The sequence below is a fragment of the Equus quagga genome, chromosome 13, assembly GCF_021613505.1.
Source record: "Equus quagga isolate Etosha38 chromosome 13, UCLA_HA_Equagga_1.0, whole genome shotgun sequence".
Taxonomy (NCBI): Eukaryota; Metazoa; Chordata; class Mammalia; order Perissodactyla; family Equidae; genus Equus; species Equus quagga.
Window position 1 is genome coordinate 37,145,358 of NC_060279.1, and position 23,302 is coordinate 37,168,659.

Consider the following 23,302-nt stretch of genomic DNA (forward strand, 5'->3'; position numbering starts at 1 on the left):
GATATCCCTCAAAGATGAAGACGCTAATAACTTTATCCCCTCTTGTCCTCCAACTCTTGCCTACATTAGCTCTGACCACAGGCCCCAAGCAGCTGGGACCTCCACTGGGCGGGCCTGGAGCTGAGTAACCCCTTCAGATCCAGGTGGGAAGCAGAAGGGTAGAGAGCAGGAAGGACTTCCTGCAGGAGGCCACTGGGGTAGAGGGTAGAAAGACCTGGAAGTATGTTTCCCACTCCTGGATGGCTCCATTGGAGACCTGACTCAGAGTCTTTAAGGATTTGTGACCTTAGAAGCACCCTATGAGGGCACCAAGGTCCACCTCTAATCCCTGAGGGCTGCCCACAGGAGGTGAGCTGGGAGGAGTTCCCACTGGGGAAAATCAGGGAGTCGGGGGACTGGAGTGGATGGGGGCACTCTGGGCCTGCCCTCCCTGCAGACCCCCGAGCTGAGGTCTCTTCCTCCACCAGGGTGCATTGCGGCAGCACAGAGACCTGCAGCCCACGGGGTTTTAGAGGGAGGAAGCCCCGTCCTCACCTCACACGCTCCGCAGCTGCAGCCAGAGGGGGTGGTCTGGATCGGGGACAAGAGCTTCTCCTCTGTGAGCACTGTACCCCCAAACTACCCCCTGCCAACCCGTCCTGCCCCAGCCCCAAAGACCAGGGCCAGGGCCTGGGCTGAGGGCACTCAAAGCCTGTGGTAGGATAGCGAGGAAGAGGAAACAGGAGGAGGAGGAGTGGGAAAGAGAGGAATAAAAACAACACAGCAGCTCCGGGCCAGGCCCTGAGGGAAGAGCTCTACCCTTGAGACTTGTCTAAACCCCAGAAAAACCCTATGAGGTTAGCGTTGTTATTCAACCCATTTCGCAGAGGACTATACCAAGGCACAGGAAGGTGAATAACCTGCCCAACATCACACAGCTGCGAGTGCAGAACCAAGCACTTTGCCTCCTGAGTCTAGAAGCTCAGCCTCCAGGGAGCCCAGCCCTGGAAGAAGAGGAAGGGACCCAGTTTAGCGGGAGGTGGGCTGAAGAGCCTCTTGGTCCCGGGGCTCCATCAGAGGCAGGGCTCAGAGTAAAACATGCTGCTCCGGGCATCTCGCGCTCCGTCCCTCTGCGTCTCGGGCTCTGCCTTTTTCTCCGTGCCCTCTGCACGCATGCCCTGTTTCTCCGCACTCTTCTGGGCTGTCCCCTCTGTCTGTCTCCGTGTCCTCTCTGCCTCTCTGTGGGCACCTCCTGCAGCTCCAGCCCTGTTCTGTCTCTGCCTTTTCTGGCTCCAGATCTCTCTCCTCCCCACCACCCCTGAGCCAGAGCTCTCAAACTTTCCATCTTAGCACTGGAGTCTCTCAGAGCTGGGGTCGGGTGGGGGGACAAATAGAGACAGTCTGGGAGGGGACTGATGCTTGGAGCAATGGAGTCACCTCACTCCCTCCTGGGGGGCTGGACAGCCCTGTGGTTTGGCCCGGCAGTAGGCTGAAAGTTGAGATCCTAGGTCCTGGCTGCTCCCAGGACTGTCATCCCCTCTCTCACTGGATAGCCTGTCCAAGGCCACTTTAGGAATTAGGCAAGACAGGTTCTCTCCAGCTGGTGCTTAGAGAGCCCAGGGCCCATGGAGAATGGAATTTTTCTAGGATCTCTTTTCAATTTGGGGGTCCAAGGGGGCACAGGACAGGATATTTTCCACCCAGGCTGCCCCAGCGCTCTGCCCACACTGTTCCTGGAAACCCGAACAGATGCTCTGTTCTCCTGTCGGGAATCCAGCCCCTGAGGGAGCAGGGCAGGAAGGAGGCAGAGGCTGCATAGGAAAGCTGAGGGGGTTGGGATGGCTTGGACCCCCGGGTTCTTTAGAGCACCCATCCCAGTGCCAGGGGCCCCTGGGGAGCCCCACTGGCTTCTGCACCACTGATTCCCCCTCTTCAGAGTCAACATAGAGGAGCTGGCAGAAGCTTCCTTAGAGAGGAGAGCTCTGGGTTCTTTCCTCCATGCTGGGTGTTCTTGCAGTGCCCACCACCCTATCTGAGCTTCTGTCTTCCAACCAAGACAGTCATTTCTGAGAGGGAGGGGCCTATGCCAGGTCTGGGAGACTCAGATGTCTGATCCCCACAGCCTCAGGTTGCTGTCCCTGTCCCAGCTCCCCACGGGGCCCTCAGGGTCTCATTTCATTGATCCCCCTGCAGGCGTCCATCTCAGCTGGTGATCAGCCCCTGGTGTGTGTGTGGTGGGGGGAAGCTAATGGACTTGGCACAGCCAGGAGGTAATTAATGGGGAGCGGGCATGTGCTGCAGTGGGGGGGGAGCACCATATTGACAATGGAATCCAACAGCTCTGAAGTGATGGGGGGCTGTGTGTGTGGATGTGTTTGCACGTGTGCCTGGCTGTGTGTGGCAGGCAGGTGTGCCTGTCGATGTGCCCTCTTCATGTCCGTCAGTGAAGGGGAGGGTATTGGGGTGCTCTTAGACCATGAAGCTGGCAATGTGGGTGCAAGCCCCCTCCTCACCATCCAGGACAGGGTCCCAAGCCCAGATTGCCTGGAGTGGCTGGTCGGAGTGGCTGGCTTCAGTTTCTGTTCCCCGATCGATGAAAACTATCCAGTTCCCTCTCCCATGCTCTCCCGGAATTTCCCTTTCCTGTCCTAACCTTGTTCCCAGAACCCCTCACCTCACCTGCCCGGCTTTTCCAGCAATACCTCTAGCTGTGGTTTTAAGAGACTTTGATGCCCTAATGCTCTTGACCTTGGAAATGCTCCGCCTGCCCTGGCAGTTCCCTTCTGCTACCTGACCTCCATCCCCTCTGCTTCAGTGATGGCCCCATTCCTGTTCAATGTGGCCCGAACCTCAGACCCCCCCATGCCTCTACCCACAGAGTCTCCAAGGCTGGAAGTGTCCCACCCCCTCCGTAGCCCTGAGGAGAGGCTCAGGGGCCAGAGGAGATGGGGCGGAAGGGAGTGGGGGTGAGATAGAAAGCGCCTCCCAGGAGTCCATGTTATTCTCCAGGACATTCTCTGATTCAGCTGCTTGTCCCACCTGTGTCTGTTTACCCCACTCATTTGCACCTCTGTCTGTCTCTCCATCCGTGTCCATCCATCTGTGTGAGTCTGTCTCTCTCCTGTCTGTGTGTCTCCACATCTGCAGGTCCTGTCCCTGTCTCCGTCTGCACTGTCTCTCTCTTTGCACCTGTCCCTGGGCTCACCTGTTGGATCTGATCCCACAGCCTGTCTCTCCCACCATGTGCCCTCCCCTTTTCCCTCCAATTGCTCCACCTGCCCTCCTCACAGGGGTGGTGCAGCATCCACCCCACCCATCCCAGGGCAGGAGAGGAGGGCCTATGAACTTGGCCCTCAGGGACCAGCCCCCGCTATCAATCAGCCTGCAGCCCTGGGTCAGACCTCCATTAGCACTAACCAGCTTGGACAAGAGGCAGACACCAGCGGGCTAGGCCTAGGGGTGATAAGACCCAGATTGAATCACTGTGGGGCGGGGGGAGCTTGGCACCCAGGGACATGTGACGGCTACGCCATTAGCCCTGAGGAGCCATGGGCAGCATGGGTTATTGCAGGAGTTGGCCAGGTGATTGGAAGTGATGGGGCTGCGGGGGTGGGGGGGCTGCTCCTCCTGGGCTCTGGGCTCCAGGCTCCTGGGTGAGAAAGACGAGGGCAAGGCCCAGGTCCAGGGGATAGGGGACCTGATCCAGCCTCCGTGCTGACAGAAGCCTCGGGCCACTCAGTAAGGCCAGTGGTGTCCCAAGGGGTAGAGGGGAAAGGAGACTCCACCTCCTCACTCAGGCAGAATGGGACCTGGAGATGGCTCTGTCCTTAGGAAACAGCCACCTTGTTCAGTCCCTGGTCTCCAGGTGCTGATCTCAAAGCACTTAAAGCCAAGAAGAGTGACAGAGGGGAAGGAATATGGGGTCCTGCCTCCCTCACCATTCCTTTCTCCTGCTCCTGTGTCCCTGCCACACACACACACTCCCTCTCTCTCATCCATTTGTTCTACTTTGTGCACGCTCTGTTCTGGGCACCCCAGTACTGGAAAGACTCCCACCAATGCTTCCATCCTGTCCACCATGACATCTAACTTCCATCCCTCCCACTGCAGCACCAGGCTTCCTGAACGTGAAGTACAGAGATAGGCAAGTGAGGTCTGAAGCTCTGGGAAGCCTGACTTGAGGCTGCCTCACCACCAGGTGAACAGGGTGACCACAGGACTGGGAGGCAAACCACAGCCACAAGGTGGAAGTGACAGCTGCATGGAGAGGGGTAGGCAGCTGTGGGGAACCAGAGAGAGGGCAGATCCCAGAGAGTCATCCCCCTACCTGAGTCCCCATACCCCTTCCCAGAACGACGTCATCCCAAGAATTGGCAAGAGACACGGCCAAGGGGTAATAAATATAATTGCTATGACGGAACCCTGCCTAGAGAAGCAGGACCATCCTCCACTCCCAGGCCCCACTTGTCCCCTCCGGCATGCTGAGGGTGAGTTGGATGCTTTGAGATCACCCTGGGGCTGCTGGGAGCTGTGGAGCTTGCTGAGGGCAGGCCCCATGTTCCAGCTACCCAACCCCAGCCCCCGCGCCAGCCCCCTAGCCCAGGACGTCCAGGTAGACGGGAGGTGCCTGGACCAGGGCTTGCAGCCGAGCATGCACGTCTTTGATGCTGTGTCGTTGCTGGGGCTCCCGCTGCCAGCAGCCCCGCATAATGGCGTAGACCTCGGGTGGGCAGGCACGCGGCCGCTCCAGCTCACGTCCCTGTGTGATGCACTCGATCGCCTGGGGCCACCGAGGGGAGAGAGGAGGGCAGCCTGGGTCGGGAGCAGCAGCGTGAGGCCAGCCCCAGCACTGCCCCTGCCTCACTGAGGTTCTCAGGGCAGGTCACACAACATGTCTGGGCCTCTTGGCTACTAACAATCTAAAAGGATGCAGCGAACCCCAAGATTCCTTTCCACTCTGACACTGAGCAGTGGGAGGGATGAAGGCTGGAGAGACTCTGAGAAGGTTGGGCTGAGGTAGGATTGCTCCTCCAAGGGCTGGAATCAGACCCTCAGAAGACTTGCCAGGTGGGGTGAGGAAGGGGTGGGCCTGAGGCATTTGCCAAATCCATCAGCACAGTGTTGAGGGCTGAATGGAGGAAGGGAAAGCCCTCTGCTTTCCGCTCCAGGGGACAAAAAGAAAACAGAGCTGGATTGCTGGTAAAGGCCTTGACAAATGGCTGGCTGGCATTTTAAGGGAGAGGGCAACCCCACTTTCTTTTCTCTTCTGTCGGTACCACTCTGTTGGGACCTAGGTCCTCTGAAAAGAAACTACAGCTGGAAAGATCAAAGTTAGACTCCAGGAAGGACCACTAGAGCAGCTAAAAGAGCCAAAGAAGAAGAGATGGTGGCAGGGAGATGGTTGCAGGGACCTGGAGCCTCTTCCCCCTTTTTTCCTCCCTCCCCATTAGAAGACTTGGGTTATAGGCAGCACTAATTCCATTCCTTCTCTCAGTGCTTGAGAAAATTAAAATCTATAACCCTCTCCCCCACCCCACCAGCCTCCAGGGAGCAGACTGCATTAGGAGGAGAAATGGAAACTGACAGCTGCGAGCCAAGGAGGGGGTGGGGGAGCTGCTCTGGGAGACAGAACACCTGGGGCCTGCTCTGACTGTGTCCAGTCAGAAGGGCACGGGGAGGAGGCAGGACCGTCCTTCCTACAGTCTAATCTCCAGCCTTCCTGCTGCAGTCAGGCCCTCCTGTGCTGTGCTCCTCTTCCCACAACTCTCCCACCCTGATAATGCCTATTAGGTCTACAAAATGCAGCTGGGGGGGGGGGGGGGGGTCTGGGCTCCATTTATGAAGTGCTTTGAGGTTCCCCCAGGAGCCCGTTGGGCCTGGGCTTAGGACAGTAAACGGAGGCAAGAATAGGAGAGGGGAAGGACGCAAGGAAAGAACAGGGTTGGGGTGGAGGGAGCGCAGTGTCGGCAGGATGCTGGATGGGTGCCTGCTGGCAGTGGGATGAAAAGCAAAAGGGCGCTCAGTTCCCTGAAAAAGGGCTCTCGGAAGGAGCAGGGAAGGGGCGGCCAGCAGGGGGTGACCCGCAGGGCGAGGCTGACCTCTGTGTTGGAGAGCTGGTACCAGGGCTGCTTGCCGTAGGTGAAGATCTCCCAGAGCACCACACCGAAGCTCCACACGTCGCTCTCGGTGGTGAACTTGCGGTAGAGGATGCTCTCGGGCGGCATCCAGCGGATGGGCAGCATCGTGCGGCCTCCCACCTGCCGGCGGGCAGGCGCCGCGTCACCTCCAGGGGGCGCCCGCATCCACAGCCTCTCCCCGCGCAGACCCGCCCCCAGCCCCGTCATTAAAAATAAATAGAAGTGGCTCTCCCACCCCCGGCTAAGAGGGAAAAACCGATGGTGCCCTTTCTGTCCGGGATAGCGGAGACAGACCCTCCTCCACTGGAGGCCGAGGAGGTAGGAGAGGGGTTAAAAACCAGAGCCAAAGAGTGCTGGCGTGCCCAGCAAGGGCAGGCTCTCCTAGGGGGACTCAGCATGAAGCGTGTGCGCAGTTTGGATGCTGCGGGAGGGTTTGGGACGAAAGATCCTTACGCGGTAATAGTCAGTGCTGTAGATATCCCTGCTCATGCCGAAATCGCCGATCTTGACCACTAGTCCCTGACCCACCAGACAGTTGCGCGTGGCCAGGTCCCGATGCACGAAGTGCAGACCCGCCAGGTACACCATCCCCGCAGCGACCTGGCTAGCCACGGCCAGCAGCTGCCCCAGGCCCAGGGGCCCTGGAGCCACGTCCTCCCCGCCAGCCAGCAGCTTGGCATCAGGCCCGTGGGACCTGCGAGAGAGTAAGGGAGAAGGGCGGGCTGGGAGGGGAGAACCCCCAGGAGCCTGAGGAAGGGGAGGCCGGGGAGCTGGGGTGGAATGGAGGAGGGGACTCAGCGGGAATGGAGAAAGCAAAGAACAGGGGAGCCAGCTGTCTAGAGGGGCTGGGATGAGGAGCCAGAGGTGTGTCCACCTCCAGGGCTTCCACCCGGGCCGACACTTTCCACAATCATGCCTTCCTCTCAAGCAGCCCCTTTGAACTCCAACCGCAGCATTCAGCTGTCCACTGGCCCCTACAACTCTTACCCATGGACACCTCCAGCTTAGCCCTTGTCTAAATGTTCAGCATCTTCCCTGAGCCTGCCCCTGCCTCAATGAAGGGAACTGCCCCCCAGGCTCTGAGCCTGAAACCTGGGAGTCCTCCTTGATTCCTATCTCTCTTACCTTTGCCCTCAATATCCAGCCATTCCTGTGGGGTCCTCCTTCATTCCAAAGGTTTCTTCCTTCACCCCACAGCCACCACTCCAGATCTGTCCCTGATCATTCATCTCCATTCCCCACAAGTTCCTTCTTCTGAACCTTTGCCTGAGCTGATGGCTTTGTCAGTACTGCCCTTTCCTACTAGTCAACTTTCTCCTCATCTGGTTATTTCTTCTTTATCCCAGGTATTCGTCACACATCTCCAGTACGCCAAGTGCCACAGCTACAGTGGAGAGCAGGATGCAGATAAACGGGTCACAGCAGTGCAGTGTGAGGGGCACCTGATGGGCACTCAGGGTAGGGATGGAAGAAGTTAGGGAAGGCTTCCTGGAGGAAGAGGCATCTAAACTGAGATGCAAGCCGTAAGGAAGAGCAGTGGGTAAGCCATTGGAAGGGGTCAGGGACAGGGGTGGGTGAAGTGTCTGGGAGGGAGGCTCAGTGTGCTAGGCAGAGGGAACTGTAAGTACAAAGGCCCGGAGGCAAGAAGGAGCAGACGGCTTCTCCTAGGGGAAGTCTGCCAGACTCGTCTAGGAGCTTTCATGATTCCCTCCCTTGGCTCCCCGTGCTCCGTGCAGCATTTAGAGCCGTTTCTCCACAGCATGGGCCCCAGATGGCGGCATGCCCCTGGCCCGCATCCCCAGCCCCCAGCGCCGAGCCCACACTGTGTCTGTGAACAAGGGGAAGGGCTCCTCCCTGGCCTTCTCTTGCCTCCAGTTTCTCGGTCACCTCCACACTCATCTCGGGTCTGGCATGGTCTCCCTCCTGCTCCGCACCCTCCATGGGCTCCTCCCCAGCCCCAGGATTAGCTCAGCCGCTGCATTGTCTCCCAGCTGAATTCTGCAGCCTGACTGCATGAACGACCTGTCACTCGTAAGGGAGTGTTTGGGGACCAAATCGTGACCATCACCTGGACAACCACACCATGCTTTCTCATTCAGAGCCACAGTCCCCTCGTTGTCCCTCTTACTGGTGGGGAAACTGAGGTCAGAGAGAAAAGCTACTTGGCAAAGAAGTCTCAGCTAATAAGTTGCAGCTGATTCCAAAGCCTGGCCCTCTTCCTCCTCACATGGCCCCATCCTCACAGGGGGCGATCTCTTGGGAGAAGGACTGACAAAGGGAATGTGTCACCACCCGTGAGTCAGAGGTTGAGAGCAGGGCTGTGCCTGGGGTGACATCCCCTCTGGGCCACTGACTACCTGTGTGCCCTTGGGCAAGTCACTTAAATTTTCTAAGTCTCATCTGTGAAATGGGCATGTTTCTTGAAGTTATTACAATTATCAGCACAGGGCCAGCCCCGGTGGCCTAGTGCCTAGGTTTGGCATGCTCTGCTTCAGTGGGCTGGGTTCCATTCCTGGGCATGGACCTACACCACTTGTGGCCATGTTGTGGTGGTGGCCCACATAAAAAGTGGAGGAAGATTGGCAACAGATGTTAGCTCAGGGCGAATCTTCCTCAGAAAAAAAAAAATATATATATATATATATATATATATATATATATATATCAGCACCAAGCAGTAAACGTATCAGAGTTGTTCTGTCCAAAGCCAAATAAATGAATTTTTGGTAACTCTCTTCAAGTATAAATTGCCATATATGCTTGGAGACTTTGAAAAATAAATATATATTTATATTATTATACAATAGTCCCTCCTCATCAGCAGAGATCTGTTCCAAGACCCCCAGTGGATGCCTGAAACCATGGATAGTACCGAACCCTATATAGACTGTGTTTTCTCCTGATACATACATACCTATCACAAAGTTTAATTTATAAATTAGGCACAGTAGGAGATTAACAACCATAACTAATAAGATAGAACAATTGTAACAATATACTGTAATAAAAGTTATGTGACTCTCTCTCACTCAAAATATCTTATCGTACTATCCTCATCCGTCTTCTTGTGATGATGTGAGACGGTACCATGCCTACGTGATGAGATCAAGTGAGGTGTAGGCATCGTGCCACAGTGTTATTTTTGGACCTCGGTTGACCACAGGGAACTGACACTGTGGATAAAGGGGGACTACTGTACAGATATATAGGTACAAGCATGTACCGCCATGATAAGAAAGAACTGTACAGTATATAACGTGGTGCCTGAACATAGAAAGTGCCTGACAAACGTTTGTTGTTGTTGCTGTTGTCTAGTTATCTTAACTGCCACCTCCTACAGGCCTGGCTTCTGCGTGCCACACACAAATGCACACAGACCCTCTGCAAAGCCCTCCCATCCTGAAGTTTGAGCTCAGGACTTCCGCTAGCGCAGCCTCCCTGACTGCTGTGCTCCCTGTCTACCTCCCTGACACTCCGTCCTTCGCCCAGACTGTCACATTCACACATCTGCCCCAGAGCTCCTTGGGGACAGGAGCCATGCCTTCCTGCTTCTTCTTGGTGTCCCTCCTCAGTTCAAAAGACAAGCAGAGATGTGCCTGTAGGGAAGGGGGGACGGGGCTCAGAGCGCGGGGCCAGGGGCCAGCGCTGGGGCCAGGCGCTCGTACCGGAGGAAGCGGTTGAGGTCACCATGCCGCATGTACTCAAAGACCATGAGCAGCGGGCGGCCCTCGGTGCAGACGCCGAAGAAGCGCACGATGTGCTGGTGCTGCAGCATGGTGAGCAGCTCAGCCTCGCGCTGGAAGTCTTGCCGAGCGCTCTCCGACACCTCTTTCAGCGCCTGGGTGGTAGGGCCAGGGACAGGACTGAGTGGGGGCCCAGCCCTCACCTCCCCACATCCAAGGTGGCCCACCTTGTGAGCCCCAAGTTGTGAGCCATGCCAGACCCCAGCATGCCACCCCCCAGCTTGACCACCCTGTCCTGGAATGATGGTGCTCCAGGAGGTGGACCCAGGCCAGCCGTCCCTCACGGACAAGGTCCTACCTTGACGGCCACCAGCATCTTGTCCTGCTCAGGCAGCAGGTTGTGGCACTCGGCAAGGAAGACCTTCCCAAAGGCACCCTCCCCCAGCTCCCACTTGAGCACGATGTCTCGGCGCTTGATGTGATGAACACCTGCGGAGGGGCTGGCAGGATCAGACAGGAGCCCAGTTTGGGGAAGGATGGGGTGGGGGCAAGGACAGGACTGTGTAGCAGGGCTGTATGCTGTGCAAGGGTGCCAGCCAGGGGATGGATGGGGACTGAAATTGAGCCTTTACTCCACCACGCCCCGTGCTGTGGGGTGGATGGGGTGGGGGTAGGGTGGAAGGAAGGCTTGTTCAGACCTGGGGTGGGCAAAGGTGATGACACAGTAGCTTCTACACACACACACTCACGCGTATGCACGTGTGCACCCAAACGTGTCTACAGGCTCGCCCCCACCCTTGACCCAGCACAGCCCCTCACAGGCATCACTGAAGTATTGTGGGTTCTCGATGATGTGGCCTTGGAGCCCAGAGCCTTTGCCCTCAGTAGGAGACAAGGAGCTACCACCCAATGTCATGAAGTGCAGGGACATGGCCAGTCCATCCTCTGGAGCCAGCACAGCGGGACCTGGGGAGGAGACAGAGCTACATGGAGGAGTCACAGCCCAGGCACATACCTTGGCCCCTGCCAGGTTGCAGGGTGCCAAGTGACCCCATCTTGTGACTTGCAGGGGAGGAACAGAAGAGCTAGGGAGCAAGACAGCAAGCGGGGGAAGGGGAGGCACTGTGGCCTCTCTCTGTCTGGAGCCTCTCCAACCCCAGGCCCCATGGGCCGCCAAAGAACTCCCCCACCGCCCCCCCGCAGAGCTCAGCCCTCCCAGACCCACTTAGTGTTTGACTACAATCCAGCCGCCAATTAGCAGCTGCTCCCTCTGAAACTACCCCAGCAGCAGCCCCGACACACACGCTCTCGAGCCCGCAGCCAGGCCCTCACGTACCCCAAACACGCACTCGCTCAACTCCACGTGTGCACAGGCCCCTCGTGCAGAGGACAGAGTCAGAAAGAGCCAGGAGGAAACCAAGCCAGCAGGACAGACTGACAGCCCGCCCCTCTGCAGCCCCCCAACTCACGGTTGATGCCAAACTTGTTCCTCCGTCCACATTTGTTGAGCACAAGGAACAGCGTAGAAAGGAAGAGGCAGGCAAAGACAGCCAGGCCCACGGCCACAGAGACCTGGGGGTGGGGGGTTAGATCTGGGGCTTCTCCTGTGCTCTCAGAGATCCCAGATAGCAAACTGTTTCTCCATCTTGCACAGGAGCCCAGAGCCAGGCTCCCCACCTGCCTCCTCCCCGCCGTGCCCCAGGCCGTGGTTGTGACGGTGGCTGACCAAGCCCCCGCCAGACTGTAGTGATCCCCACACTCTGATCAGAAGTGACATGCAGATGAACGCCCAGCCCAGCCTCCCAATCCCAATTCCTCGACAAGCTTCCACCCCACAAGCTCACCCCAAAGTGTGTCTCATCCTTCTTCTCCACTGGGTCTCTGGATGTGCTGTTTGTGTCTGGGGGACACAGAGCAGGAAAGGTGGGCCTTGGCACACACCAAGTCTCCTCTAGCAATTCCCCACCCTGGCCCCAGCTGACCCCTCGGGGATCAGGTCAGCTGTGCCCTCTGCCCCAGCCTCAGCTCCAGGGGCCAGACAGACATGCCCTCCAGCCTGGGCTACTCACCCACTGGCGAGAAGGAGACTGCAGCGGGAGGGAGGAGAGAAAGCAGTCAGATGGGAGAGGAGAGCAGCAAGCCCCTTCCCCCTCTGGGATCATCCCTTCATGGGGTGGAGGTGGGATGGGGCAGTGGGGCTGCTGGACCTCAAGGGAGATGATGCACATGGCCCTTTTCCAGCTGGGCTGTGGATGCCCTGGGACACGGCTCTCTCTTCAGCCAGCTCAAGTGGATGGAATAGCTCAGGGGTTCAGGACTCCTGGGGCTTGGGGGAGGCAGGGGCAAGGAGGCCAGCACAGAGCTAGACACCAGAATTCCAGGCTCCTTTCTGTCCAGGACCAGGCACTCCAACTTCTGGGGTCAGGATCACAGCAGGAAGTGGGCCAGGCCTCCCTGGACACCTGGATCTGTACCCAGGTGGAGCCCAGGGAGCAGGGGCAGGGTTCAGGGTGGCCCTCGCACCAGGGATGGGGTCCTCAGGGTTGAACTCGAAAGGGTTGTCCATGAAGGCGACCATGACGGAGGCGGAGTCCTGGCCATAGGGGTTGGTAGCCAGCAGCGTGTAGTTGCCGTTGTTGACGTGGGTGGGCTGGTTGAGGCGCAGGCAGCCGTGCCGCATAGTCTCGTTGACCGCTGACTCTAAGAACTCGGTGAAGATGAAGCTGGTCTCATTGAGCACAGAGCCGTTGAAGAGCCAGCGCAGAGTGGGTGCTGGCTGCCCGTCCACTGAGAAGGGGATGCACCAGTGGTGCTGCTCCACCGCCGTCTGCAGGTGCACGCTGGCTGGGACTGTGAGCCAGAGAGTCACAGTGAGAAGTCAGGGGGTATCTGAAGGGAACCCAGCCCGAACCTGACAGGTCCAGGGGAGGAAGCTGGGGAGAGCCAGAAATCAGATGGTGGGCCTAAGAGAAACTGGTCAGGAGGCCCTAAGACGTTCACAAGGAGAAACATTTTGAAGACAGTGGACAGTATATCTTAAATAAAGCAGGCAGCAGGTGTATGAAATTCAGAAGCTTAAAGAATTTAAGAGGAGGGCTTAAAGTATATAAGCAACAGCCTTAGAGATGTGGGGTACCAGTTTATAGAAATTAAACATGGAGTTTTTTGGATAAGGGTAAAATTAAGTGTCATCAAACTTAAGAAGATCGGGAGGAGGCCTAAACATCAAACAAGCAAAAAACCCAGTTGAAAACCTTTTTGAAAAAAGATATGGGTTTGAAATAGACCCAACCTGAAAAAAGGGAAATCCCCTCAATAATAGAAAATATATATATATAATCAACATCTACAGTTGATACTGGAATTCTAGCCAGCACTCCTGCAATGGAATACTATTCAGCAGTGAATTGAATGACCTATAGCTACTCCCATTAATATGGATGAATCTTACAAATAAAATGTTGAGTGAAAGAAACTAGACATAAAATGATACTTACAGTACGATTCCATTGATATATGTACAAGAACAAAACGAGACCATATCGATAGGGAAGGATATGTGTGTAAAATTATTTTTAAAAGCAAGGAAATGATTATCACAAAAGTCAGGATGGGGTGGAAGAGAAGGACGGGCTCTGAATGGGGAAAGGAAGGGAGTGTCTTCTGAAATGCTGGTAAGAATAATTGTTGTTTAAAGTGTTTATCTTTTATGTACATATCTATGTACGTTATATTTCAGAAGAAAAATTATATAACGTAGAAGATTTAAAATAATTTGTTAGCAGACCTAGAGAAATTAGGCAGCAAGCCTAAAGATGAACTTGGCAGAGGGATTTCTTCTTTTAAAACTAGGATGTAGGGTGAAAGTCCTACAAAGGGACGGGCATGAAGAAATACAGCAGAGCATTGAGAACAGCGGGGCAGCTGGCGTTGAGGGCCTCAGGTAGCAAGACTTGGGCAGGGGGCCAAAAAGAAATCCATCTGCGTCCCTCTGGCCTTGACAAGCCCCCAGGACTTCCCCCAAAGGATCAGGTTTTCATGGGAATCTGGAAACAGCTGGGAGGGAGCAGCTGTGGAGACATACATCCCACCCCCTTCCTCCAGCCCCCCACCCTCACATCCTCTTTTCAGGGGAGAAGGGATGGGGGTGGGTACAGGGGCAGACATTGGGACTCACAGGAGACGTTGACCTGAACAGAGACTTCAGCCCGGCCCACATCATTCTCTGCCCAGCATGTCACATTCTTCCTATTGAGATCACTGGTGACATTGGCCAAGGTCAGCCCCAGGGATGGTAGACTCCCAGATTGCTGAATCAGGGAAGAGAGAGGAAAACCAGGAAGAGTGTCAGCTGGCTTGGGGCTGGAGGCAGGGGACTGGAGCTGATGTCTTTGGGGGGCCCCTCTGGCTCCACATGGAAAAAGAGAGGGGGACTGGAAGGGGAGTAGGCTGAGGGTAGAGATATGGGAGAGAATATGGCAGGGAATAGCCCTCCTCCCTTAGAGCTTGTTCGAAGGCTATCTCCTGGATCATTTATTTAATGATCTGAAAAACCTAGACCATAACCAATGACCTCAAAATAGGCACAAATACCCTGAACCAAAACCACTCATCTAAGCAGATAAATAGAGTTCATGAATCCCAAATACCAAATATACACAACTCACTGAAGAGCCAACTAGCACCTCACCACCTACGCATTCTTGTTTTACACAGTTCTAACAAACTTAGTCTCAGCCCGAGGAAGATCAGAAACAAAGAGATGGCGCTGATAACAGGGCGGCAGGTACAAGCAACAGTAGCCTCGTGCCCTCCTTTGGCAGATGAAGACAGAGAGTGAAGTTAGAGAGGCAAAGTGACCTGATTCTGAGTCATCAAAAGATTGAATCAGGTTCAGATTCTCTTCCTAAGAAACCATGGACGTGTGGAAGTTATCTGACCTTAAGACAATTCTTAATCTTGCTGAACCATGGGGTTTTTTTTTGTTTTGTAAGCTGAAGAGGTAGACAGAATGATCTTTCATCATTTTAAATGATCTTTCATCATTTTAGAAAGCTATTTTCATAAAATGATGAAAATAAATGGAGTAGTGGACAAATCCCATTTATTTGGAAATTTCATAATTTCCGGATAAACGTGGAATCTTTTGAATAAATGCCAGAGGAGGTGAAGTTTCCCTTGGCTTCCATTGGAATATGTGAATTCAAAGATTCCAGAAGAGCTCTCCAGCCTCCCGGGCACGCTCTGGTTTCCAGCCACCTCCAGGGGAAGCCTTTCCTAAGCTTCTCGGGGCTGCCCACTCCTCCAAATCACCCTGGGGTATGGCGTCCCGTTAACTCTTCCCTTGGAGCTGCTCTGCCACCCTTTACTCTCCTGAGGGTGAGCAGCCTCCCCTCCTCTCCATTTAACCCAGTTAGGGTGTGACTTTTCTATAAGAAGTTTCTAGAACACATGAGTGGTAGCAAATATGTAAATCTCCCAAAAAGCAAAGCAAAAACCTGGAATTTCTCAAAACACTCAGTTGATCAAAGGTCTCTCCACAGATGGCCATGGCCAACCTCTTGCCTCTGCCTTGTCCCTTTCCGTGATTCACTCTTGGTGGCTTTGATCTCCGGGAAGGGAAACCACTCCATGGCTAGTGGTCCCTCCGCCATGTCTGGACCCCCTCCTCCAGTGGTTCCTCCTTCAATATTGTTCCTGGGGAGTCCAGCAATTCTGGGGTTGACTCTCCTCCCAAAGTGAGGGTCTCCAAACTGAAGATCACACCCCTGGTCCTGTTGGCCTGGCTCCTCCCATGGGGTGGACCCTGTGTGTCTACCCAGAAGGGGCCAGGTTTTTGGGTGGGTACAGCCTATTGGTGGCCTCTGCTCTTCTTGCCAACAAGGCCTCCTGCGTCAGCTGTGGCTGCTCTCAGCTTCCTGTCGCCAGCTGAGGACAAAGGGCAAGGCCTATGAAGGTGCCCAAAGACCATCTGGATAACAGAGGTAGAGGCCAGAGAGTGCCCAGAGGCAGGCAGGACATCAGAAAGCCATCACATCCACCTCTTCAGTTGACAGATAAGAAAAATGACATGCAGGCAGATTAAGGAATTTTTCCAAAAAGTCATTCCAAAAATGAATTAATGAGAAAGCTGAAACCAGACCTGTGCCTCCTTTACTATCATACACTCATCACACACATCAGAGGATGCTGCTTCCAGAATCTCCAGAAAAAAAACGGATTTCCCCCAAGAACTCGCCTGGGTGCAGGCTCACAAATATCGCACCGTCTCCCTGGGCCTCAGTTTCCTTATCTAGAAAGGGGCTGGGAGGGAGGGATGGTCTGTGGGGTCCCCCTCAGCTCCAATATGTGAGGGCTCTGTGACCCTCTGACTTGCAGCCAGCATTGTTTTCCCAGAGAGGGGGCCGAAGTCTTGGTGGATCCAGCAGAGCCTGGGGTCCCTGCTGGGCCAGGGCCCATCCTGAGGGCATGCATGTGCCTGTAGTTGCCCCACAGCATCAGCCCAAGCTCCATGGATCTAAACCATCTCTGTCCATCCCTCGCCCATGTGTGCTTCTTACTGGTTGCCTCTCTTTCCGGGTCTTTGTCCCCACTGCCCCGTCCAGGCCTCGCCCAGGGTGAGGGGGAGCGGGGGGTGGGGAAGGGCTCCTCACCATCACTGTGGCTGACTCCTCCAGCTCCGTGAGGATCCAGCCGGCCTGCTCCAGGCCCTGCCCCTCCACCTGGCACTGCAGCCACACGTTGTCCCCCACGTCCACAGAGGCATTGGGCACCTGGACCTTCAGCAGGGGCACGCCTGGCCGCCCAGGATCCCCGAGGGGTGTTAGAGCAGGGAGTGGCCTCAGAACCTTACCCCAAGGCAGTGCTCCTCCCCCCACCCTCCTCAGTGACCCTGAGCCCCCCATTGGCCATGGGCCCCAACTTTCAGTTTCCCCCAGCTCTTGGCAATGCCCCAGGCCCCCTTCAGTGCCTGCTCCCCAAGCACTGCTCCATGTCCTCTCCCCAAGCCCATAACTCTTTCCCAGCCCCTTACAACACGTCCAGCACCTACCACAGTTGGTGTTGGACATGAGGGCAAGGGGCCCCTGCTGGTGACACTGCAGCTTCTGTTCACGTACTCCGCCCAGCCCCTCCTCCTCCCAGCGCTGCAGCCAGCGCAGGGCACAGGAACAGTCCAGAGGGTTCCCCAACAGGACTCTGGTGGGCGTGGGGGACACCAAGAGAGTCAGGGAAGGGACAGGTGGTGAGCCTGGAGCCCCAGAGAACGAAGTACTACAGTAAGAGGGAGCGCATTTAGTCAGTGGGGTGGACTGTCTAGAGGTGAAGGAGTGGGGACACAGGAGAAGTTCCTCTCAGGGACCCCAGTAACAAGACATTATTAAAAGAAATAGAATGCAGATCAAAGACAGCCGGCTGTGCGCCACACGGAATTCCCCTACCCTGGGCTCCCCAGGGTAACAAGCCAGGTGAGGGCTCTGAGCAGGGTGACAAGGAAGGAAGGGCACTGCCTTCCGGATGACCCAGAGACCTTAGGTGTCCACCAAGCACACGTGAACCACTGCTGTCGCCCATCCCATGCGCATGATGTGCTGGGAATGTGGGCGAACGTGCCCGTGTGCACAGGCGGTGGGCCTGTGGGTCTGCTCAGCACAGGCCCAGAGAATCGTGCCAGCCCCCAGCCTCCTGAGCACGTACAGATCAGTCGTCCAGGCCAGCTCTCCATGCCACCCCCCGCCCTGCATGCCCCCAGAGCAGTAACCCCTCAGCAGCTGGGCCTGCAGCCTCCCCTTTGATGGGGGGTTCACAGGCATGCACAGAGTCCCCAGTCTCAGCTCACAGCCAAACACGCAGTCCCCAAAGGGAGCCGCCCCCTCCAGTTCCACGTAGACACAGCCACATACCTTACACAGAGACACAAGTGCCCACAGACACACACATCTCACACACACACCCCAGCACACTTGCTGCTCTTGTTCCTGGGAGCCCCCACACTCACAGTTGCTGTAAGGAGAGGCCCTGGACAGTTTTCCAGGAGAGAGACTTCAGAGCATTGAAGGAGAGATTCCTGCAGGAGTCGAGACAGAACGAGACAGACCCTATGAGCACCTGCCACCCACCCTCAGCTCTGACCCAGAGGGAGAGAGGGGAGGGGAGGAGCCAAGGATGAAGTTGACATCTCGCTTCCCCCTCCCAACCCTGGCCACTAGAACCAGCCAGAGAGGCAATGGGGGTGAATCCCACTCTTCTCCCTGGGACAACAAGGGTTAACCCCACTTAACCCCCTCCCAAGACCCCAGGGAGCAGGTTCTGAGAGAAGAGCCGCTCTGCCCTCCCCCACCCTTGGCCCCAGCTGGCAAAGTGCTGAGGCCCCAGCTGGGGGAAGGGGCTCCATCTGTGCTCCCCTGCCCACAGAGCCCAGGACAGGGCCCAAGGAGGAGGCGAGACCGCGGTTCCCACAATGCCTTGCCCCCTACTGGATGACAAGGATCTCAGAGCGCTTCCTCAGGTCCCTTCCCCACTCCTCCTTCCTTCTCCTCCTCAGAGACTAATGAAAGACTCTGGAAGGGACCCCAGGCCCCGAGCCCCCTAGCTGTAGAGATGGAGATAGTGAGCTCAGCAGGGGGCCAGCTCCAAGCCACACAGGAAGCTGGTTTAGGAACCCCAGTACTCTGTGACTTGCACCAGGCTGCCATTCCCGGGACCCTCTGCCTCTGAGGGCCTGCCCTGACACCTCTCCTTGCCTGGCTGTCCTATAGTTTGTGGGGGCTGAGTTGAAGAGACACCACCACACAGGGATCAGAAAGACCACCCACTTTAGCCCCAGACAGATCTGGGTGTGGTTCTGTCCTGCCACTTACAGCTGTGTGGCCTCAGCCCAGAGACTTAACCTCTCTGATTCTCAGAACCTTCATCTATAAGATGGGGATAACCCTATCTCTCTCACCAGATTGATTGTGAAGATTCACTGGCAGAGGCATTGTGAGGGGTCACGAAGTACACATTTTTAACTGAAGTTTTATTGTTGCTAGATCACTGGACACAACAGAGAGTTTAGAGTGCCCAGCACAACTCTGTGAATGACAGGCCCCAAGGCCCCTCTCATCTCTCATATGCCCGTCGTGCAAAGGGGGAGCTGAACTCCTGCCCTCAGAAGGCCACGGAGGGGCTGCCAGGGACTCCAAGGGTCTCTCCTTTGGAGGGCTCTCCTGCCCACCCCTGCCCCTCCCTGTCCCCTGCAGGAGGGGTGGCCATGACTCCCAGGAAAGGGGAGGGTGATGAGTGGCAGATCTGATACCCCAGCTCCCGGGCCACCCCAGGGGCCAGGGAGGGAGTGGCAGATGGAGTCCCAGCCAGTACCTGGTGTGTATCTGAAACCTGGGAAGAAAAATGGGGCGTGAACCTATGAGAAGTGTCCCTGTAGCATGAAGCATGGAAGTAAGATAGCAAGAAGGACCTTCTAGCTGCCAGGGGTGGGAGCTGAGAGCACGACCTCCCTGAAGTCAATGAGAAGAATCCCCAGGAGAATGGGTGAGCCGACTTCCCTGACCAGGCTGGGCCTTCCTCAGAACAGTTCCTGGGGAGGGCCAAGCCCATTAGCCACCCAGTCCTGGATGTCCTCCCAGCCCCTCTGCCCAGCCCCAGCCACTCACAGGCGACTGAGCCGAGGAGTGAAATGGAAGGCATCTGGCGCCACGAAATGGAGACCACTCTTCACGATGGTGCTGGGGAGGGTGCAGAGGGTCAGCGCCCAGGGCCGTAGCCACCCTGGCCTCTCTGCCCACGCCAGCCCCAAGTCCCCAGTGCTGAGCCCTGGAGCCCTCCCCATGCCCTCATAGCCTCCTCAGCTACCCTGGGCCCCTAAGACCCCTGAGTTTTCTGACCTCCTCCAGCCCCTCAGTCCTCAGCCTCCCAAGTCCCCCAGGTCCTTAGTGCCCTTGAGCCTCTCGTCCCCCAGGCCCTGTGCTGAGCCCCACACCCACAGTCCCCAGCCCCCTCACAGGTTTCTCAGCTCCCCCAGGCCCCGCAGGTCATTGCGCTCCAGACGCTGCAGATTCTGCTGGTTCTCGATGTAGCTGTGGGGAGAGGGATGGGAGTCACAGCGGCTCAGGCCCACGGTGGAGTTCCCATAGCCACCCATCTGCTTCCCTCACAACCACACATGCATGTGTGCACACATGCACACTCACGTGCTCACAGTCACATACAGACCTGTTTACACACATACACGTGCACGGGCATGCACACACACGCATACACATATGCACAGAGACACACCTCCTCACATACAGTCATGCATGCATCCTAGCACCATCACTCATCTCTCACATGTGCGCACACAGTCATGCACATACACACGCAGAGGCATAAACATATGCACAGGAACACACCTCCTCACGTAGTCACACATGCACATGTGTGTGCACGAACATGTGCATGCTTACACTCTCACACAAGGACACACGTATATATCTCTCACAAACACACACATGTAAGTGTGAGAATGTGTGTGCATACTCACGTTCATAAACACACACAAGTCCACTCTCAGCTAGGTGTTCAGCTCTTACGCACAGGGCCTCTCCTGCACATGCTCAACAATGGGGGTCATGCTGAAACGCTTGCTTCCACAAAGGGCCTCGTCACTGCCACTGCCCCACCCAGCACGGAGGAAGCCCTGGGGTCATGCAAATATACCTGGCGCTCCCAAACACGCCTGCTCTGGGCTCACCCACCGTGCCACACACACATATACACACCCCACCCTCTCCCCTCAAGGCCACTGGCCCCTCCTCACACTCAAGCAGCAACCCCTACTCCCCCACCCCATCTTTCAGCAGAGCAAGCGAGAGGCATGGAGGCTGTCAGTCAGGGACCCCTTGAACCTCTGCCTGCCCTAGGAGGGACCCAGGAAGGAGGAGAGGTACAATGAGAAGATGGAGTCAGAGTTGGGGCGCGGACTGGCTGAGAGAGCAGCGATGGGAAGGCTCAACATCGGGGGCAGAAAAACACCGACAAAGAGAAACGGACAGGAAAAGACTGGCAGAGAGAGAGAGAGACAGGCAAGGAGAAAGACAGATAAGGAAAGGGAGACAGATAGATAAGGACAGAGAGCCAGAGAAAGCAAGATAGGGAGACGAGAAAGAAAGAAGTAAGAGCAGGCATGTGGGAATGGGGGATGGCTGACGCCCTATGCCCTGCCCCACTTCTGGATCTGGAACACCACGGAGTTCCTGAGAAGTCAGCTGCCCGGCAGTGGGACGTCAGCGTATCCCCCCCCCACACACACACACATGCCAGGGGCCCCTGACTCATTGCCTGTTCTCAGAACTCTCCCCCTCTACCCTCTTACTTCCCCTAACTTGTGGGAACCAGGAGCATCCTGAGTGACCCCTCTCCCTGTCCCCAGCCTTGGCCCCAGCAGGAAAGCCAGGTGTCAGGTCCTCAGTCCCCTGAGGCCCAGGGAGGAACCTCCAGTGACTCCGAGGGTGAGTAGGTCCCTGTCCTGCCCACACCCCCAGTCCCTGCCCAGAGGGTTTAGAGCTGTGGGGACCCAAGGAGGAGTGATAATGCAGTGGCCGGGTGTGTCGGAGCTGTCAGGCAGCGTGCTCAAAGCTGCCTCATTCGTTTGGATTCATAATCAATCTGTCTATTCGAGTCCATTATCTCCTCGTTAGCTCTGCGGGTGAGGGAGGAGGAGGGGACCGTGCAAGCGAAGGCAGGGGGTCAGGCTGCCGCCCCACCCAGAGGGACATCGCAGCTCACTACCCTGCATGCCTCCTGGTCCCCAGCCCCAGCCTATCCATGCCGTCCCTCCCTCCCTCCAGGCTGAACCCACTTTGGGCTTGGAAGGGGACTGGGAAATGAGAGAGCTGATGCGGAACAGTCAGGAGGCTGGGCTGCTCTGAAGACCCAGGGTGATGAGTGGACTGAACTGGGGGTGGCAGCTTGGATCTCATGCCCCCTCCCATCATGCAGAGAGAGACCGAGGTCCAGACCAAGACAAGGCCATGTCCTCTCCTCCTGGTCTCCCTAGGGCCATTAGAGAGAGAGACTGAGTACCTTCCCGTTAATTACCAAGATATACCCGAGTGACTCAGTGCCAATTCTTGCAGCCTGCTCAAGTAACTTCCAGACAGTGATGGCCCCTGCCTCAGATACCTTCCAGCCCATCACTGCAGGAGGCCAGGTTTCCTTGCCCACCCTCTACGCCCCAGGCCACAGGAGGAGGATTTTCTAGCTGTTCATCCCCTCTCCTAGAAGTCTTGCTGGCCCCACCAGCCACATAGAATACTCAAGTATTTTCCAGTCATCACCACATGATGCTTGAGTACCTCTAGGCCAATTATTACAGAATACTCCCATAGGTTTCACCAGCTGCTAAAAAGTACTTGAGTATTTTGTAATCAATTACTGCAGGATGTCAGAGTACTGCAGAATGTTGGAGATTCCTCCCAGTCTTGGGCCCTGAAGGGAGGAGAGTGTTCCTCAGCAACGGCCTTAACTCTCTGCCCCAAGTAGGGAGACAAGGGAGGAAAGGGAGATGGGGGTGGGGAGAGGGAAGCCGGGAAGGGGTCGTGGGATCCAAAATCAAGAGGTCGTGAGGACAAGAGATGGTGGAAATAGGGAGAAGCTGCGACTCCTCACACCTCCCACCTATTCCAGTTCAATTCCCAATTCCAGGGAAAGAGTTGGCCTTGCCTCGTCATGACAAAGAAGGAGGTGAGGTCCAATTTCCCCCTGGAAAGGAGATATGGCGGTAAGAGCGCCGAGTGAGAGGTTCTCCGCAGCTAGCCACCCCCCTGCACGAGGCCGTGCTTAGGCTCTTGTCTGAGCTCCAGAAAGCGGCTTCGAGACTGCGGGGCTCTCTCAGACCTGGTGTACCGAAAGCCACCCTGGATCTCCCCGAGGCTGCACTGAGATCTAGGCAACGTCTAGGCAGTAACTGCGGTGGCTGCCAGGGCAGCGGCGGCAGCGGAGAAAAGTCCAGGCACAACCGAGGGCTGCCGCGGTACCAGCTTCCCGCCGCGCCTGCCCCTCCGGACCCAGCTAGCAGGCGGGGAGTCCGCGCCCTCGGGGCACGGCTCTGCCCGCCGGTCCCCGCGCCCCCTCGCCCGCCGGACACTCACAGCTCCGTCAGGTTCTCGGCGCCCGGCAGGTGGCGGAGGCTATCCAGGGCCCCAGGCTGGGTGCAGCGCAGCCCCGAAGGGCCGTGGGGGCAGCAGGCATCGGGGCAAGGTGCGGCGCCGGCAGATGCCAGCATCAGCCAAGCCAGCAGGCTGCCCGGCCCGGTAGCCCGACCGTGCCAGCCGAGCTGTCCGCGCCGTCCGCCTCGCAGCATCGCGGCGGCGCCCGCCTCGCCCCGGCCGGGCCGCCGTCTGTGCGCTCGCAGCAGCGGCTGCCTGGCCTCCCGCGACATGTGCGCTGGGCGGTGTTAAAGACCCAGCCGCCAGGAAAGGGCGGAGCCAGCGGCCCCCGCCCGGACCCGCCCCGCCCCCTCCGGCT

The 23,302-nt window shown here is 56.7% G+C and overlaps 1 protein-coding gene across 1 annotated transcript; it reads right to left on the reverse strand.

The window, feature by feature from the left end:
• Window positions 1-4,573: 4,573 nt before the first annotated feature.
• Window positions 4,574-23,138, reverse strand: NTRK1 (neurotrophic receptor tyrosine kinase 1). Its single transcript, XM_046683134.1, has 17 exons — window positions 22,927-23,138; window positions 19,798-19,872; window positions 19,450-19,521; window positions 17,796-17,864; window positions 16,851-16,996; window positions 16,453-16,595; window positions 13,977-14,109; window positions 12,323-12,649; window positions 11,869-11,886; window positions 11,644-11,699; window positions 11,269-11,371; window positions 10,619-10,765; window positions 10,158-10,288; window positions 9,782-9,954; window positions 6,570-6,810; window positions 6,078-6,236; window positions 4,574-4,759 (listed from the first exon to the last, which is right to left on the reverse strand). The coding sequence occupies exons 1-17, from the start codon at window positions 23,136-23,138 to the stop codon at window positions 4,574-4,576; spliced, it is 2,391 nt and encodes a 796-aa protein (XP_046539090.1).
• Window positions 23,139-23,302: the final 164 nt, after the last annotated feature.